Genomic DNA, 17,731 nt, shown 5'->3' on the forward strand with positions numbered 1-17,731 from the left:
AAGATTTACTCAGTACGCAAATTATCACAGGCACTGGCTGCCCACTCTGTTGCCTTTGTACATGGCAGTAAAAGTTGCAAGCCCACACAGTAGAACTGGGAGAAGCTCATCTTCCTCAGCTTCAGGAAATTGGGAAAATGGGCTGTAATATGACTAATAAAAGGGTGCCTTATAAGAGTTGGCACATCCTATTTAATGGTGCTCATAAAACAACCTTCGAGCTGCAGCATGAACCACTGTTACGTGGGGAGCAAGGCATACGGGCTGGAGACTTGTCTCCATAACACATGAAACACATGCAAGTGCCCTCAAAAGCCAATGATGGTATTTGAGCAAAGCCACGCAGTCAGTCAATAGGCTGGTGAATGGCCTGAAAAATGCAGATAGTAAAGTGTGAAGTTAAATGCAGTCTATAGGAATCCTTTGGCTAGCACATGGCTGAATGATGGAAAGAACTTCTCTTCCATGCACCTGCCCTTGCTTTGCTGCAGGTTCAACTTCCTGTCATTTGGTTTATGTGGCTGCATTTACAAGCATTTAATTCTTATGACCTTAATTCTGTCTCACAATTTTTTGCCATCACAGATGGCAGAATTTTATTCACTAGCGGTCTGGCTGTGCTTCAAACTCCCCTGCTCAAGAGCGGGATGTGCTGCCAGGATACTACAGCTCTCTTCATTCCCAGCTTCTTAATCCTTCATGAAAAAACCTTGCTTCTAGACAACAAATGGACAGGAAAGAGGGGCATCCCACACCACCCCAGCTGTCCTGGTTCCTCAGTCCCAGATATTTGGTAGCTTTACAGACAAGATTTAACTCTGCAAAGAAACCACCAACATGAATGACTGGTGAATGTTTGCATTCTGGTCAAAGCCACAGTCTATGCTCTGGAGTTGGAGAGGGATTTGCTCTTATTTTGCTGCTTCATGGTAATTGATTGCTGATAACTCAGAGTGAACTTTTACATAGCTCACAGAAAAATAATGCTTGTTATACCAGCAAAGCCCTCTCTACAGCCGCAATTATCAGAATGAAACAGTAACCTGGCAATGTATCTCCTCCAAGGGACCTGCCATCCAGGTGAAGGACTGCACACACGTTACCTGCATGTGCAGCTCTGGCAGTTCATGTCCTCTGCTCTCTGCCTGCAAATCCACCTCTGATGGGAATATCATCATGTTTAGGAACTGAGCACTTTTTTTAAAAAAAAAAAAACCAGCATTTACTTAATCTGTTATAAAAGCATTTGCGTTTTTCATCCCCTTGTCTTGTGATTTCTCTACTTGTAATACTCCCCCGCCCCCAACTACACTGATTCAGCTCCCAGCAAAAACAGTGTTCATACTTGTAAGAGGCATAAATTTAAGGTTTGATGTTTCACAGCCCTGCAGTGAGAGGAGGGGCAGATATTGTCAAAGACTGATTCTGTATGCTGCTTTGTATGTATCTCAGCTGTTAATTTTATCCCACTGAAGGAACAAAATTTCTAGCTTTTGAAAAAGGCACGTGGTGCTTCATTCTAACCCTGAAAAGTGCTAGGATGTGAAATGGCCAGTCACTGAATATTTTATCAGCAGAGAGCCAGTCTGGGTCATTTTAGTGGTTTATGCTTTCATTGCTTTCTAAACCTGGCCATAATATGAGAAAAGGAACAAAAGTGCTGTCCAGGACAGGGGTAATGTGTAAGTGTGTAAGACAGATACTTTGTGGTAGACATGTTCTGGGAACAAGACCTTTTCAGGACTTCTACAAGTTGCCAGCAAGTGGAATTGCTAAACTGACTATCCCCTTCATCACAAGTCTCTATTATCTAATGGGCGATTGCTCTGAAATGTCAATATTAACAGTTAAAATCAAACAACAAATTATTAAGTTCAGTAACATTAACTTTGAATCCTGGGTCAATTTACAATGAATGACAGGATTATACACTATGTCCCAGAACCAGTGTCATGTTTGCTCCATGATTAACTTTGACAGATTCTGTCAACTCTTCTGACGAGAGTCAACAGCAGCCGACCTTAGCCCCATGAGCTTTCTGCTCCTTGCTTTCCAGCAACTCTGCCACAACTTAAGTGCCAAGCTCCGTCAAAATTAGTGACCTACACTGAAATAATCTTCTAATCATGATATTCAACCGAAGCAGAGAGAATTTAATTTCACAGGTCTTGGTTATCAAGTAAAATTAAGTTAGCAGTGCCTGCAATAAAACACTGTTACTGTTCCTAACTGACAGGGTAAACCCACTCCCATTACTCACTTGAGTAACCCCACTGGTATCTATGGGGTGACCAAGGTGACCTGCTGAACACAAATAATTTAGGTCTATATAGGAAGTTGCCTGACGCTTAATGGTCCAGGACGTTGCTCTCAGTTTCTCATGGCCTTATCAGACAAGCTGTTCAGAGTGAAACATTCCATATGAGGTATCTGCCTAAGGCTGAACTTGATGAATTTCTAGGTAAAAGGTCCAGAATGAGAGGAAGGGGAAAAAGGAGTTACTTTGCCTGTGTTAGAAAAGGAGTCTTATTTCTGCTCACATGAGATGGTCCAGACCCTCCACGCTTTTAAGCAAGGGTTTGAAATTTTGCAGAGTTTAGCCTTGATGTAAAGAATATACATTATGTCATCCCTGTGAAAATTTGCCCAAATTTGGTCACTCAGAAGACCTCTGCCAAGTTCCAGTTTGCACATGTTCAGTAAGAACCTGTTAAGAGTTTGGCAGTTCATTTTTCTCAACATTAAATATTTCCTGAGTATACTCATCCCCCCCATTCTGTGGGCCAGGTAGACCTGGCAGGCTCCCCATGGAACTGCAAGCACCAAGTACCTCGTCCTATTGCTCTTCTGACCTACCAAGGGCCAACAAAGCACAGGGCACGTGACCTGAAACCACACTACTGCCTCTCTTGCTTTTTGCTACTGTCTTGCTGGACTCAATGCAACACAAAAGCCACTTAGAAATGAGAAACCTAGAGTGGTAAAACATGCTTTTCATGCCCCAAAGAGCTATGAAGCAATTGCAGAACTGCTTTGTTCAGGTAAGACCCATATACTGTAAATGGATCAAGTTCCCCCTTGTTCTTAAATTAGCAACTGCATTATCAGCCAATAATACAACAAGTAACACAACAAAGCTTTACTTCAGTTATATAGAGAATACACTGAGGCATGTATACTTGCTCTTAAACACCTACATTAATCCTAAAAGCTTAAAATCCTGCCAGTGAAGCCAAGAATGTACTTGCATGTGGATATCACACAGAGCTATCTATGTGTAGCCTCACCTCAACACTTATTTGACCAAAGTAATTCCCAGGCTTTTCTATACTGTTGTTTAAAACCCCAGCACTGAAGCTGTATAACAAACTGCTGGCAGCGTATTTCCTGCCACTTTAAGCCAGGCAAAACAAAACTATGATTGCTAAATGGAGAAGAAAATCTGTATGGAAAGTAAAGACATTTACAAGATGCTGTCATCATTTAATTACGCAAGAGGATTTTACAAGTTTTTAATGGAAATAGTGACAGTGTTCTTTTGGGTCTACATTTTTATACTTGGAATTGTAAAGTACACTGCAGAACCGTAAGTATAAAACTGTGAGACCAATGTAAAAGATTACGATTCAGACAATGAATTACAAGATGTTTTTATTATTTGCCTTGAGGTTCTTGAGTCTTCAGGGTGTGATTTTATCACATCTGCAACCTCTTCTCCAGGAGGCTCAAAAACTATTCCCTTTTAAACTAAATGAAATGACAGCCAAGAATCTTGTATCATCATTTGATCCTAGCAGCTGAGAGCTCACAGAAAGACGTCAGCTATCATGAGATTTGTGATAAAACTGCAAGATCTGACAATCTTGCCAATAATTGATTCAGATCTGAAGTAAGAACCTGAATTCAATCGCACTTAATCCTGAGAGAAATGATTCAGGTACAAGTCTGTTGAGTGCATTTATCCCACTGATAATAATTTATAACTTTACCCTGCCATACAGATAATTGGATTTGATTCCCAAGGTACCAGGTTTCTGCTCACACCATCAGGAATGCCTTAGCCTAAAAGGGTATGAAAATATTGGCTATAAACTAAGAGAGCATAATGAATACTGTAGGACAGTGGGACACACAACATCTCTTTCATAGGCATAGCCATAGGACCAGTACATTACTCCTGAGTTAGGACACTAACAATCACTTAGGGGACTGCTCTAAATTTAAGCCTCTAAAATGCTTTTACCATACCAGAAAGTCATCATTTCAGCCTATTGCATGTATTGTTAAGTAAGGCTACTTTAAAAAAAAAAAATTAAAATTATTGTTATGCTTAATTGACAGTCTTTTTCATATTCCTTCAACTGTATAAGTCAGTGTTTAGCAGAAGCAATCCTCTTAAAATGCTTTCACAGGAAATGAGCAGTGATTAGAGTCTACTGTAGTATAAAAAGGCCACTCTTAACTTTCATTGCTCATGGGATATCCGGATTTAAATGACTCCCTAATTCAACACTATATATTGTCCTGAAGAAATTCTAGCAAGGCAGATTACAAAAGGAAACATTCCTTTGACAAGATCACTTTTTAAAAATGGGAGCTGTTAGAAGTTTCTCAGGTGCTGGGAATCTGAGCAGTCACACCTGGGGATGAAGAGGTGGGCAGAGTACAGGTGAAGCAGTGAGAAGTTCACAATCAATGTACTCATCCACACCTGGGAATTACCACATCAGAAATGCAATTCATCTGTGCTAGGAAGACAGTCAGAAGCAACATGTTTGTTGCAGGAAGATATTTAGAATATTTCCATAAAAGCAATGTCAGTAAGACTGATTCTTTCTACTTAATTCTTCCTTTCACCAGTTCTGTCTCAGTAGATTAATATATCAAGAAATAGTGAGAATTTGGAAAACTTAGATGAAAAATACATCTAGGCTATAGTGTCCTGCATTATTGCCAAGAAAACATAAAGGGAACCGTTTATTAATTTCCAAGGACATAAGAGAAACAGTTGTTAATAGTTTAAGAAATGGTTTTAAGAATGGATTAAATGAATAATGATGGTTATTATTAAGTAACTAATAAAGCCTTCTAGAATAATGCATGTGTTAAACATGTTAACATGCCAGCCAAACCGCTTTCTCCTTGCCCCAAGACACTCCTAGATGATGGGTTTGGACGGGCATAGTACACTCCAGCATCAGGCACAGCGTGGCAGGTAGGAAGGGCAAGGTTGTTCAGGGAGGCATGTGTCAGCGCTGTAACTGGAATGCTCCTGCTAAAACAGCAGCAATGGATCTCAGATCTCCCTGGATTTTACTGCTGCAGCAAAAGGATTTTTTTGCCCTGACATCTGTTATAATTTAAATCTGTTATTCCAAACTCTAACTCAACTAAAAGTGCTACTGACTCAAAGGGAATTTTGCTGATAAATCCTAACTTTAAAATTGGAATCTAATGTTATCTTTGTTGTTTGGGACTGAAATCCCAGCAAATGCAGTGAATTTATTTTTAAGCAGTTTCATAAAATGAGCGTGGATGGTGCAGATCTGACCTAGACAAGTGCGCAAGTGGCTAGAGTAAGAACCAGCATTTGGTTCAGCCCAGCACTGTAGGCTGGGAGGTCTCACCAGGGCTGAGTACATTTCCTACTCAGAGCCCAGGGAGGAACCAACTGACATCAGTTGGTTGGAAACAGAGAAAGGACATAATACTATCATAGGCATGGTGGCAAAGGAAGGACATCTGTATTTCTTAATTTTTGAGGAATCCAGCTGTTTTAAATTCATATTGAAGAATGACAGTTACATTGGTTAACTTGCCATTTTACAATATACGTGAAGGGCCAAGCAAGACCAAGCAATGAGTCATTTCTACTTGAGCCAATCTATTTATAACATAAAAAGGCAAATACAGATCCAAACATGTGCTAAGGCTCTCTTGTTGTAATGCTTTGCCCTTTGCACCAGTTCCCCCCAGCAGTATTTGGTTACTTCACTGTGTCTGTGGGGATCCCCACAGCTGGCAGACAAATACTAAAACCACAGCAATTTCCTCACTTATTATTTTTGGCAAAAACTGAGGTATTGGGCTGTGTGACTCCCACCAGTGCAGAAAGGTGTCATTGAAGGAGGCAGTGACACACAATGAAATTCAGTGAATCTGCAGAAAATCAGTGTTTGGCCCCCCACAGGAGTGAATTAACACAGGGGTAAGTGACAACTTCCTTTCTCTTGCAGAGCTACTGTGCATCCTTCAACGTTGGGGAACTGCTGGAGACTGCAATAACTTTAGCAGCCTCTTTACACCCAACCCAACGCCTGTCATTCATTCTGATGAATGTGGATTCTTGGGTCCACCCTGGCTTTGCTGATGTTCCAGTTGTATGCTACAGCTGCCTCGACTGTCCCTTGAGAGAGGCACCCAGAGTCTGTCCACTGTGGATCTCCACAAAACCAACAGCAAGTACTTACCGAGCTTTCAAAAAAGGCATCACAGCACCAATCTGTCCCATGGGTAAACATCAGTGAGGCACAGATTTAGGGTTTACTCTCAATATCTAGTAAACGGCATTGATGCTGTCATAGAAGACTGTTTTTTTAATAGTATCAAAAAAATGTGCATTTTTATACATCTGTATTTCTATACATCAAAACAGGGCTCATTAAAACTGGGTGAGTGGAGCAGACAAATTCCTTTCTTGTTGAAGAAGGGTAGAAGTGAGTATAGTGCACTGCAATCCAAAACCCTTCATACAGAGAAGCTCTAGTTCCCAAACCCAAATTAGGCTACACAGTACCAGTAATCATCAGTAGAAATTTAGGTGATAGAAAACATATTATACTGATAACTTCCTGGATTCATGCCTATCTTTGTGTTACTAGTCACCACCTGCATAGGTGAAGGGAGGTTAATCACAGTAGGAAACTGTTATGAAATAATTTTGACTAAGGAAATAACCAATTAAGTTTCCCCTGCGGCAAACCAGCAAAGTTGCAAGCGTTTGAGCTACTCTGGAAACAATAGTACTATTCACAAGCTTAAAGTAACTAGATTTCAGTATATTGCAGAAGCAGGATGTAAAAGGAAAACCATGTATCAACAGCTATAATGGACACACTGTAACTCCATCTTCCATATATATATATATATATATATATATATGAACATGTGCATACACCTTCTATTTAAGGAGGCTCCCCAACATGCTGAAGCCGGCTATACACAACTTGTTTGTAACATGTAAATCAACAAAGACAGGGAAAGCTTTCAGCTTCAAAGAGCATCTTTCTGATCAAGTGTGCTTTTGCAAACAGATGCTATAGAGCATGAAAACAACCATTCTAACTAATCCATCTCTCTCAGCAGAAACCCTATCTTTAAAAGTCACTCATCACTGAATGGCCTTTGGTTTGCAGAAAAATGTGAAGTATGCTTTAATTACATCCCCAGTGGCCTCCCATTTGATGTCCTGTCCACTGTATCTCTGGCGAGACAGCCTTATCTCTGGATATTTTTCAATTACACTAAACAGCATTTATTCAGGTCCTCACTGATTCACTGTATCAGTATGTGGCTATTTGCTCTTTAACTGTAATTTTGAAAGTGAAGCCTGCCTCATTAAACAACATAAGATATCCAGTAACACTTAATAATAATGGCTACATTAATTAACATTACGTTCAAATGGAATCCCTCTGAGGATACATATCACACTGCTAGCATGTTTATACCTAATGTGTTAATATCAACTCATATTCTTACAAGAGAATTCTTGCTTTATAACAATACATTCTAGTTGTGAATTAAGCATCGCTTGATATGTTGGATATACTGTCCCTATATTTTAGTGTACTATATCATTCATATGTTTCATTCACATTTTATTTCCTCTTTACAATAGTTAGTCACATGCACCAAATGAGCTGGATTATCACCCCTGTGTGGTGAAGATGCCTTTTCAACGTCATCTGAGTTTTCAGAGTCAGCCTCTTGCAGCACTCTGCAATACACAGAAAAACTCCCTCATGCACATCTTACCTCTTTGGTGTGGGTATGGAAGGAGACTGACATGTCCAAGAGAAGTTTCCTCTGTTCCACCCTCCGGACAAAGTCCTGAATCCGTACTTCCAGATGCCGAGCTGCTTTATAGATCTCTTCAGGGTCACATTCCCCAGTCTGAGCCAACTGCTCTGCAGCCTCCAAAAGCTTGTCTGCATTGGTGTACGTATTCTACCAGCAAACAAAGCAAGAAACGGAGTATGAGTAATACAACTGTGGCAAGTAAACCCCTGAAACAGGCTGTTTATACTTTCAACGGCATGAAAGCAAGTGATTACCAGAGTTTTAAAACAATAGTAATAACTTCTACTGGCACTGCCATTTGTGAAAGGAGAATGTCTAAAGCCACATAGGCTAATCCCTAAGTATACATGAAATAATTTCTCATTTGAAACACGCCACCACAGCCCAACCCTGCCAGGCACAGCAACATGACTGTGCACTTGTTTATTTCCAAGTCCCCTGGAATTTCTCAAAGACAATATAATGAAGCAAGTGGGACTAACCACCTCAGAAGCCTACGGTGCCTCACGTTGACACTTGGCTACAAGCTTGTTGCAAATGCCTCCCAACAGCTATCACATTACAGCATGTAATCATGTTAGCCAGAGATGTCTCAGCCTCAGGAAACATTTGCCTTTCACTGGCTTTTGTGAGATATCTTGAGAAGACCGTGTCTTTAAGTTCCTTCTATGTTTTTTCCTCTTGTCTACTGTTGTGCATTGTTTCTAAACAGAGTAAGACTATTTGGTTAGCTTGCAGCTGCCAATATATAATGCTCAGATTGCTTTAGAGGGGTATCATTTCCAGTTTGTCTGAGGCACATACCTGCCCTCCATTACATCAGAATTTGAACACTTCACCATCCTGAACAGATCTACGCCATAGCCATGGCCTTTGTGATATGAGATGTATTACCCCTACTTTACAGAGAGGGAACTGAAGAGTGCAGAAGCTAAGCGATGTACCCAAGACATGCCAGACTGTGGAGGAACAGAGGTGAATTCCATCAAACTTACCTCAGCTTTCCAACTACCTGCCCATCCTTTCTCTCCCTGTTCCACATTTCTGGAAAACACCACTGAACTAATATACCAGAGAGTCTCATAAATAACAGCAGAAATGGAAAGGAAGTGCAGTCATCTTCTCCATAGCCATGGAGCTATGGTTTAGTCAGCTATGTTTAGCTAACTAAACATAGCCAGCCCTTGCTGTCATAGAAAAGCTTTCTTCACTCATTTGAGGCCAATAGCTCTGTGGCATTTAACACTTAACAAAAATAAGGAGAGACAAAGATATCGGCTTCAGGGTGTTTCCAGTACCGGGTGAGATCTTCAGAAATGCTTGATGTTGGCCTAAGACTGCTCCCACTGGGAATTTTAACCTCCCCATCAATAGAAGCAGAATTGTAGCACTTTCCTTTTCAAAATCCTACTGAGAATCCTCCTCGGTTTAAAAATGCATTAACTTGATGCGTATACACAAAATACCTTTGAACACTGTGGACACACATGTACTTCTGAGCATTAAAGAAACACTGTCAAACATAAAAGCCATGAATCAAGTCATGTTGTTCTTACTTAGATAATATCTTGCTGCAGTCAATAGTTGTTGCTTGAGAAAATATTCAATACAAAGATGGAACACTGGCCTCCAAGTGTTTAATGGGGGAAAATATTTCCAGTTATAAAAAGCAGAAAGAAAACAGCTCATTCACTGTTCATTTTCCCAGTTTCTGAGGGATGACTATAAATATACAGTATTTGCATTTCTCCTTTTGGACTGTGAAGAACATATTCTAGACAGTTTTGTTACCAATAGTAAATTTTTATTCCCTCACTTTCAGGCCATTGCTATAATGGTTAGGTTGTTAACAGCAGCAAAACATTATGTTTTAATAATTTTTTGGAAACCTCTTTAGCTGAGAATTTGTAAAAAATGTTCCATTTAATATGATCTGAGTTAGGGTCCAGTTTCACTTAACAGCACCCTTTCTGAATGATCCTCTTCCAATAGTATTTGGAGCAAATGCCAAAGCTAGCACTATTTTTCAAAGTCTACTCTACTGTGGGGTTTTTCACACATTACCACTACAACAGCTCAAACACCAGTCCAGCTCCCTGGGGAGAAGGCTGTTCCTTGCTTTATTTATAATACTTAGTATACTTTTAAATGCATTCACCCTCTGCTTATGGCACAGATTTGGGACACAAACATCTTTGTTGAAATACAGTATGAATACAGCTTTGCTGCATTTGTCCCTGACACACTTATGTTCATCTCTGCTGAAAACCATTACAAGTTTACTGACTCCAACATGTGCTGTACCTAATTACATCTAGATGAGGTGAGTTCACTAATACATTGATCAGATATAAATATATTGCATGGTGAAAAGGGTATAGGCTGAGCACTAAACTTTGGAGAAAAAGAGTGCAGATTGGCCTCAACAGAGGCTCTGGCCACACTGCACAGACAGTAGAGGATGCAACAGTCCTGCAGCAGTCCCTTTGTATCGCACAAGGTTCTCCAAAAGCAAAGGGCATTTTCTGCAAGGAAGCTGGCTGGATGTGGAAGGAGGCACACGCAGTGTTTCCCCTGGGCTGTGCCAGGCACTGTCGGCAGGCAGTGATGCTTCCCTGAAGCATTCATACCTAATTTTGGACACATTTGCATAAATGTGTCATGCACAAGAAGCCTGAAGCATTTTAAGTATGGTGAAATTTTTGTTCACCTTTTTTTCTATCTTTGTCCACTGAGTTCACAGCTAAGTGTCTGGGGTTTAAAAACAGGTGCAGTTTATGATAGGAAAAATACTAATGGCTTTATCCCCGCCATTCTAGAAGGAAGGCCTGGTGTTGAGAGATTTCCAGCTCACTTTTGCAGATTTCATAAGTTTAGATACATTTCAGATAAGCAACCACATTTGGGAGTTAACCTCACTTGCCTTGAACTCCAGAGTTTGACGTATTCATGAAAGGATTGTCATCTACTGTCCGATAAGATATAAACACAGCACAGGCCAAATAAGCTAGAGGTTAGTTGTTTGGTGAGGGCCTGCTCTACTTTTGTTCTGTTCATTTGCTTAAAGTGCACTTAAATCATATCAGTTGTTGTTACACATACCAAATATTTTCAGGTACATCTATTTCTCTACAAGAGCTGAACTAAAGCTATGTTGAACCCGAGAGCTTCATCCTGGTTGGCACTATAGTGCTGCACTGCTTGCCTGCTTCGTACATTTTCATCCTAAGCTTGTTCTCTTGTTAGTAAGATCTTCAGAGCACAGACCCTTACTTCATTTGTTTGAAGCGCTTTGTACTCCTTTGGCATGACATAAACCTGGATCAGGCAGGGTGAGAATCCAAGACAGAATTAAGTCTCATGATGAAGAAATGCATATGTCTCTTTGTCCTGCTACCCCTAGCCAGATTCTCAGCCCTTCTGAGATCTGGCAGGATCTACCGGGAGCACAGGATCTAGGTACATCTCCAAACTGGCATCAGGATTCAAAACTTTGGAAGAAGGTAAGAACTAATGCAACTGTAGAAGGAAATTTTTGCTACCAGAAGAACAACCATGGCTGTCCCCTTTTCTGAAATCGCAGACCCCTGGAAGGTTTTCTATGGCATCCCAAAGAAGGTGACACCAAAAATGGCTAATCCCTCCAGAGGGGAGATCCCATGAAGAATCTCTCCTCTGCATCTGTGGAAATTAGTTCCTGTCAAACAATAATAGCATGAGTTGCACAGAAAAAGAATCCATGAGTTACAAAATTACATGCTCTCTGAAATTTTAGGATTGTGTGGCATTTTTTCCTAACATTGCATTAGCCCCTCAGAGAATTGTCATGTGCAAACCCTTGAAATTCTCAGTGATCTGCTAACTGGCATTACATATTTCTGCACTGTTTCAAGCACAAAACCAACTTCCATCTCAAATCTCTTAATAATCTTTCTCTATTAATCTTTGCATAATCACCTATTTCAATCATGAAATCTGCAAACACAAGAAAATGAAACTGCACGCTTCAGGTTTCAGAGTGGAAATGGCTGTAATATATGCTTTTGGAGTGCATTTTAGACGGAACCAGGAGGCTTTCATATCTCTTCTGTTTCTTGCAAATAACAAAAAAGGAACACCATTATGGAAAAGAAATAGATAGCAAAACCCATACAACAATCCCTACCACAATTCAGAATCAGAGGTGATTGTTCTCTTATCCCATGGCAATATTTACTAACAGGATTCCCCATAACTTTGGTTCATTAATTATTAACAGTTTGATATTCTGTAGCAAGTTGAAAAAAATGATTTATGAAAAAGCTGATGTGAAAGTTGCCTGTTACATTTATCATGCTTTTCTTTGCATTTCAGACCAACAAGCTCCAAAACGTCAGGATCCATTTCCATCTCTGACCCAGGTAGCAGATCTCAGCCAAGATTCTATCGTGTCTCCAGATTAACGCATATGAAGCCATCGCTGCATTGGAAATCCACTATCCAAACACAGCTCTTTCAGCAAACTGCCTAAGAGATTTCCTTAAAGTTGAAACAAACATTATTTTGTCCATAATCTTTGTGCCAGAGAAGTGCTTCGTCAACTGTTCTCTCCAAGTCTTTTTAACCCAGAGCAGGAGTTGCCCTGATTCTCAACATCAGAGAGCATTGGCTGCATGCAGTTTGTGCTTGGCCTCACGTTACACAGAAAATAGCATTGCAGTGCTCAGTATAAACCAACGAAAGGGCCCCAATTCTGGTGTGAAAGTATTTGACCTTTTTTTACTAATCAAAAATAAAGAAATAATTAAATGAAGAAATACTGAATAATGCATCAGTTAATTCTTGGACTGATACAAGGTTAGAGGCAGCAGAACAGAAATATTTTGCCTTTCTTATTTATGATATGTATTGCAACCTCAAGAAGTCTAATATCTTAGTCACTTAGAAACAAATTAGAATGGAATGCAATAGGATAGTTCAGTTGGAAGGGACCTACAACCATCATCTAGTCCAGCTGCCTGACCACTTCAGGGCTGACCAAAAGTTAAAGCATGTTATTGAGGGCATTGTCCAAATGCCTCTTAAACACTGACAGGCTTGGGGCATCGACCACCTCTCTAGGAAGCCTGTTCCAGTGTTTGACCACCCTCTCGGCAAAGAAATGCTTCCTAATGTCCAGCCTAAACATCCCCTGGCACAGCTTTGAACCATTCCCACGTGTCCTATCACTGGATCCCAGGGAGAAGAGACCAGCACCTCCCTCTCCGCATCCCCTCCCCAGGAAGCTGTAGAGAACAATGAGCTCACCCCTCAGCCTCCTTTTTTCCAAACTAGACAAACCCAGTGTCCTCAGCCACTCCTAACAGGACATTCCTTCCAGCCCTTTCACCAGCTTTGTTGCCCTCCTCTGGACGCGTTTAAGGACCATACCATCCTTCTTAAATTTAAACAAAAAAACAAAAAACAAAAAAAAAGGAAACGTACCAATCATATGTATTTGTGTTTTCACTGATCCTTCCCCACATTTTTAAGGCATTAATCATTTTAGTGCAGCATTTTGGTTTCAACCCAAGTGCATTTTCAGAAAACGATTCCACGTAGTTTTCCCTCTACTCCTAGCAACTACACTTGTAACTAGTTTATTGCTGCATGTTTCTAGGCAGATTACATCAAAAATAGCAGTGTCTAATGGTAGTCCAGGGCAGAGTTTGTGCCCTAAGTCTGGACAACTTTTTTCCAGAACAATCTCCCCTTGCACAGTATTTTACAGCTGTTTATTATATTTGGGAGGTTTTCACGGTTAACTGTCTCCAATATCTCCAATGTGTTGTGAACCATGCCAATCAGCCAGGGAAAGACGTTTGGTTGTACGCATCAGGAGAAACATGAGGTAGGGGAACAGGGCAGGTGATCAGATACATTATCGCCTTAAACACAAACTACATACCCTAGACACTGCAATTCCTAAGTATATGTTTAGATATGCTGAAGAGGAATGAGGCAGCACTGGTTTGCCTTATTCTGTATTAATCAAGTTCTGGGGCTGCGAATGGCAGTTCCAGGCAAAGGTTCCTCATATTGATTCAGAGAGCTTTGTCGCCTAGGTTTTAGCATGTAAAAGGCATAGAAGAGATAGCATCTCTAGAGGCCAGTAAGTACTGACTAGAGAGAGAACTTAGATGACTAGCTTAGATCTGATCATCTTGACTAAAAACTAGTGATGTGAATCCCATCTTATGCCTGCAGGCTGAAGCTTAGGAGACTTATTAGGCTTTCTCTGATGTGATACCTCCTTTAAGTTCTTTAGAGTCGTGACTCGACTCTTCAACACCAAAGATGAAATCTCAGTATTATCACTCCTGCTGTGAAGATGGGATGTCGAGACAAAGTTCAAAGCCTGATCCATCTCTCACTGAAAACAGTAAAAAGGATCTTACTGACTTCAGTGAGAACTGGGTCAACCTCCTAGCCATTTACTCAAGATCGCAGGAGGAGATAAAAAACGGCAAAGGGCTAAAAACAGAACTCTGGAGGCCTTGTATCCTTCCTTGTTCTGCCCACAGACAGTGGGTAGCATTCCTCCCTGCAGAAACTACAGCACAATTCACATTTGCAGAATGATAATTATGGAGCTGATTCTGTATTTCTTCTCAATCCTTATAAACTATTGTTATCCTTAATTATGAAGCTCAGTTACTGCTATCAGATTCTTTGCTCAAGCCACTTTGTTAAAATTAGCTCCAGCTTTTTGTTTAGGTTAAGCGATCTCACAGTCAGGCTTTTGTGGAGAATTACATCTTCAGTAACTTGATATTCTAAACCTAAAATGAGTGACCACAATGAAGCATTTCTTTGATAAATAAATCTGGGGTTTAAGGAAGCATCCATCTTTGTCAAAATTCCTCCTCCCTTAAGAAGGGCAAAGGCTAAGTGCACATGATGATCTAATGTAAGACGTGATTTTATTCAGTTTGAATTTCACATAATCAAATCAAGACCTATATTCTTACTTGTGCTCTATTGCTCTAATTCAAAACAGACTTACCAGAAATTACAGCTACAGAAGTTAAAGGCAGAACACCTCTCTGAGGTCATGCAGACACTTGCTCTGTCAGTACAGGATTGTTCCCTACTGTACACTAGAACGGAAACTTCTTCAGACCTTTTTAAAAAATATCCAGGTTAATGAAGTTTCCATCAACTTCTTCTGCAGACTGTTCTTCCCTTAAATATGGCAGTACATCTTAAGTTTTTCTTGTCATAGTTTTGCCCCAGTTCTCCTTGCGCTGTCCTTCCTGAAGTTTGAGCTCTACAAATACTACAGCCTGTTATATTCATCTTTTGATGCAAACATAAGAACATGACTACCTTTAAATGAATGAATCACATTTATTTAACAAATGAGGGTCTAAGGTAAGTTTGTGAGTGCAAGCATGTGTGAGTGTGTGTCCAGGTACCAACCACTTGACAATTTCAACAAAATTACTACTGTTATCAGAACTGCATCTATTTGCAAACACTGTCTAGGAACCAGAGTGCCTGGAATGTCACCTATGCTTTAGCAGACCAGCACTGCATAGAAAACCTCTCTCCCAGCTTCTGGAAAAGTTATATTTGCAGCTGGTACATGAGGTTGAAGGGTCCTTACGCCTCTCATCTCCCATTGTGGGGCCATGGTTCATTCACAGTGTTTTAAATTATTTTTCTTCAAACATTTTCTGGCTGAGCATCTGTATTTACTGATCCATTGTTACTTTTCTCACTGACATTTTCTGGGGAGACCTTATTGCGGCCTTTCAGTACTTAAAGGGGGCTTATAAGAAAGATGGGGACAGACTTTTTAGCAGGGCCTGTTGTGATAGGCCAAGGGGTAATGGTTTTAAACTAAAAAAGGTTAGATTCAGACTAGAGATAAGGAAGATATTTTTTATGATGAGAGTGGTGAAACACTGGAACAGGTTGTCCAGAGAGGTGGTAGATGCCACATCACTGGAAACACTCAAGGTCAGGTTGGACGGGGCTCTGAGCAATCTGATCTAGTTGAAGATGTCCCCGCTCATTGCAGAGGGGCTTGGACTAGATGACTTTTGAAGGTCCCTTCCAACCCAAACTATTCTATGATTCTATGATTTGAAGCTTAGCTCAGTTCAGGAACATCCACAGATTTGGGGAATGTGAAGTTTGCTTCCATTTCAGATGGCCAAGAGGCCATATATAATACCATGCTGATAGTAATTATTACTTTACACCTCCAGTTAATTCCACAATTTCAGTGAATTATATAAGCATAAGGGATTTTTCAGCATGAATGAAAGATGAACAGTTCCCAGGAATGACAAGGTGGATATGACACAGCGTCCTCACTAACCATTGCCAAGAACCAGATATTTTTCCATGTATCGTTATCTTTTATTTACGATTTTCCTTCAGGGTTCGCATACAAACTGAGATGAATTTATTATTTGAATTTAAGAGTGACACTTACACATTACATCAAATGCTGAAACCCCAGATAAATTGTTTAAAAGCTACCTTAGACCTTCAAACTAATACATAAGCAAGATTAGAATTAATAGCTGGAAATACATTAGCTAAAAGAATTCTTCTTTGTGCTATTTCATATTGAGTGCTTACTTTAGATTAAAAAAAAGTTACCTATGGTGTATTTTATCACATCGACTGTTCATCTCAATCAGGAGTGCAGTCATACATCAAGTAGAGAATACTCTTATTACCACAATCACGCTAATTAACTTTGGTGTGATCCCAACCATTATTCAATGAAATGCCAGTGAAACATATAGTGAAATAACGTCTTAAATGCCATCTAATATCACACATCACATTCAATATTAATAAGTCTTTAAAGACATAGATGCACACATGCATGCACATACCACATACACACAAAGATCAAGCTAACTTTTTAGCTCAGTGTGGTCAGCTCAGCTACCACTGAATTTTTCTACCATCACTAAAGAGGACCACCTATGCAAGGACATGACTTTGAATGCCACCAGAGCTATTTTCTTCTTTGAAATCAGAATGCTGAAAAGCATGTTTGGCAAAGATCTAGACTTTTCAAACCTCTGCTTAGTTGTCTGGGTTTTTTTTTTAAATGTTGCAAGATTAATTTATTTTTGTTGCAAGGGGGAAGATGAGGGATTTCATCTTTTTGTAGGCAGAAAGACTACACCCACCAAAGGTTCCACCTGGAGCCTGGCAAACTTCCCCTTTCCTCCCTATTTTATTTTAATTAGTGTATGTGTGCAATCTCCTCTATTAAATAAACCGCTAAACATTTGCTTAATATGACATAAGTAAATAGTCCTACCTTTCCAGGGAAGCAAATTGCACACTTCATGTTATAAGGAAGGCATATCATTGCAGGATTTACACTGGAGTCTGACACACATCCTTGAAGAAGCTGCAGTTTAAACTACCAGAAATACATGCACCTTTACACTTTGTGAGATGTGATTTAAGAAGTTTTGATCTGCAAAACTCCACACAGGAACTGGAGGAACATCCCTTTGGCACAAGAATGAAGTTTTAGTCCCACAAAGCCAATCTTCAGTGTCTTTCCTGAGACCAAGAGAGGTTGTCAGCTGAGAAAGCAGTGTTGCCCTAGGAAGGCTCATACAGTGGGTCTAATAAACAACCAACTGTG

The 17,731-nt window shown here is 40.1% G+C and overlaps 1 protein-coding gene across 11 annotated transcripts in view; it reads right to left on the reverse strand.

The window, feature by feature from the left end:
* The window catches only part of KALRN (kalirin RhoGEF kinase), a 530,488-nt gene that overhangs the window by 213,443 nt on the left and 299,314 nt on the right, over positions 1-17,731 (reverse strand). For all 11 annotated transcript variants that reach the window (XR_011324291.1, XM_069780931.1, XM_069780932.1 and 8 more), the window contains exon 11: positions 8,038-8,229. Coding sequence is in view for 10 of the 11 variants with exons in the window: in XM_069780931.1 (XP_069637032.1) it covers positions 8,038-8,229 (192 nt within the window). In the remaining variant the exon portion in view is untranslated. The remainder of the gene's footprint in view (positions 1-8,037; positions 8,230-17,731) is intronic.

Source organism: Haliaeetus albicilla, chromosome 4, assembly GCF_947461875.1.
Source record: "Haliaeetus albicilla chromosome 4, bHalAlb1.1, whole genome shotgun sequence".
Taxonomy (NCBI): domain Eukaryota; kingdom Metazoa; phylum Chordata; class Aves; order Accipitriformes; family Accipitridae; genus Haliaeetus; species Haliaeetus albicilla.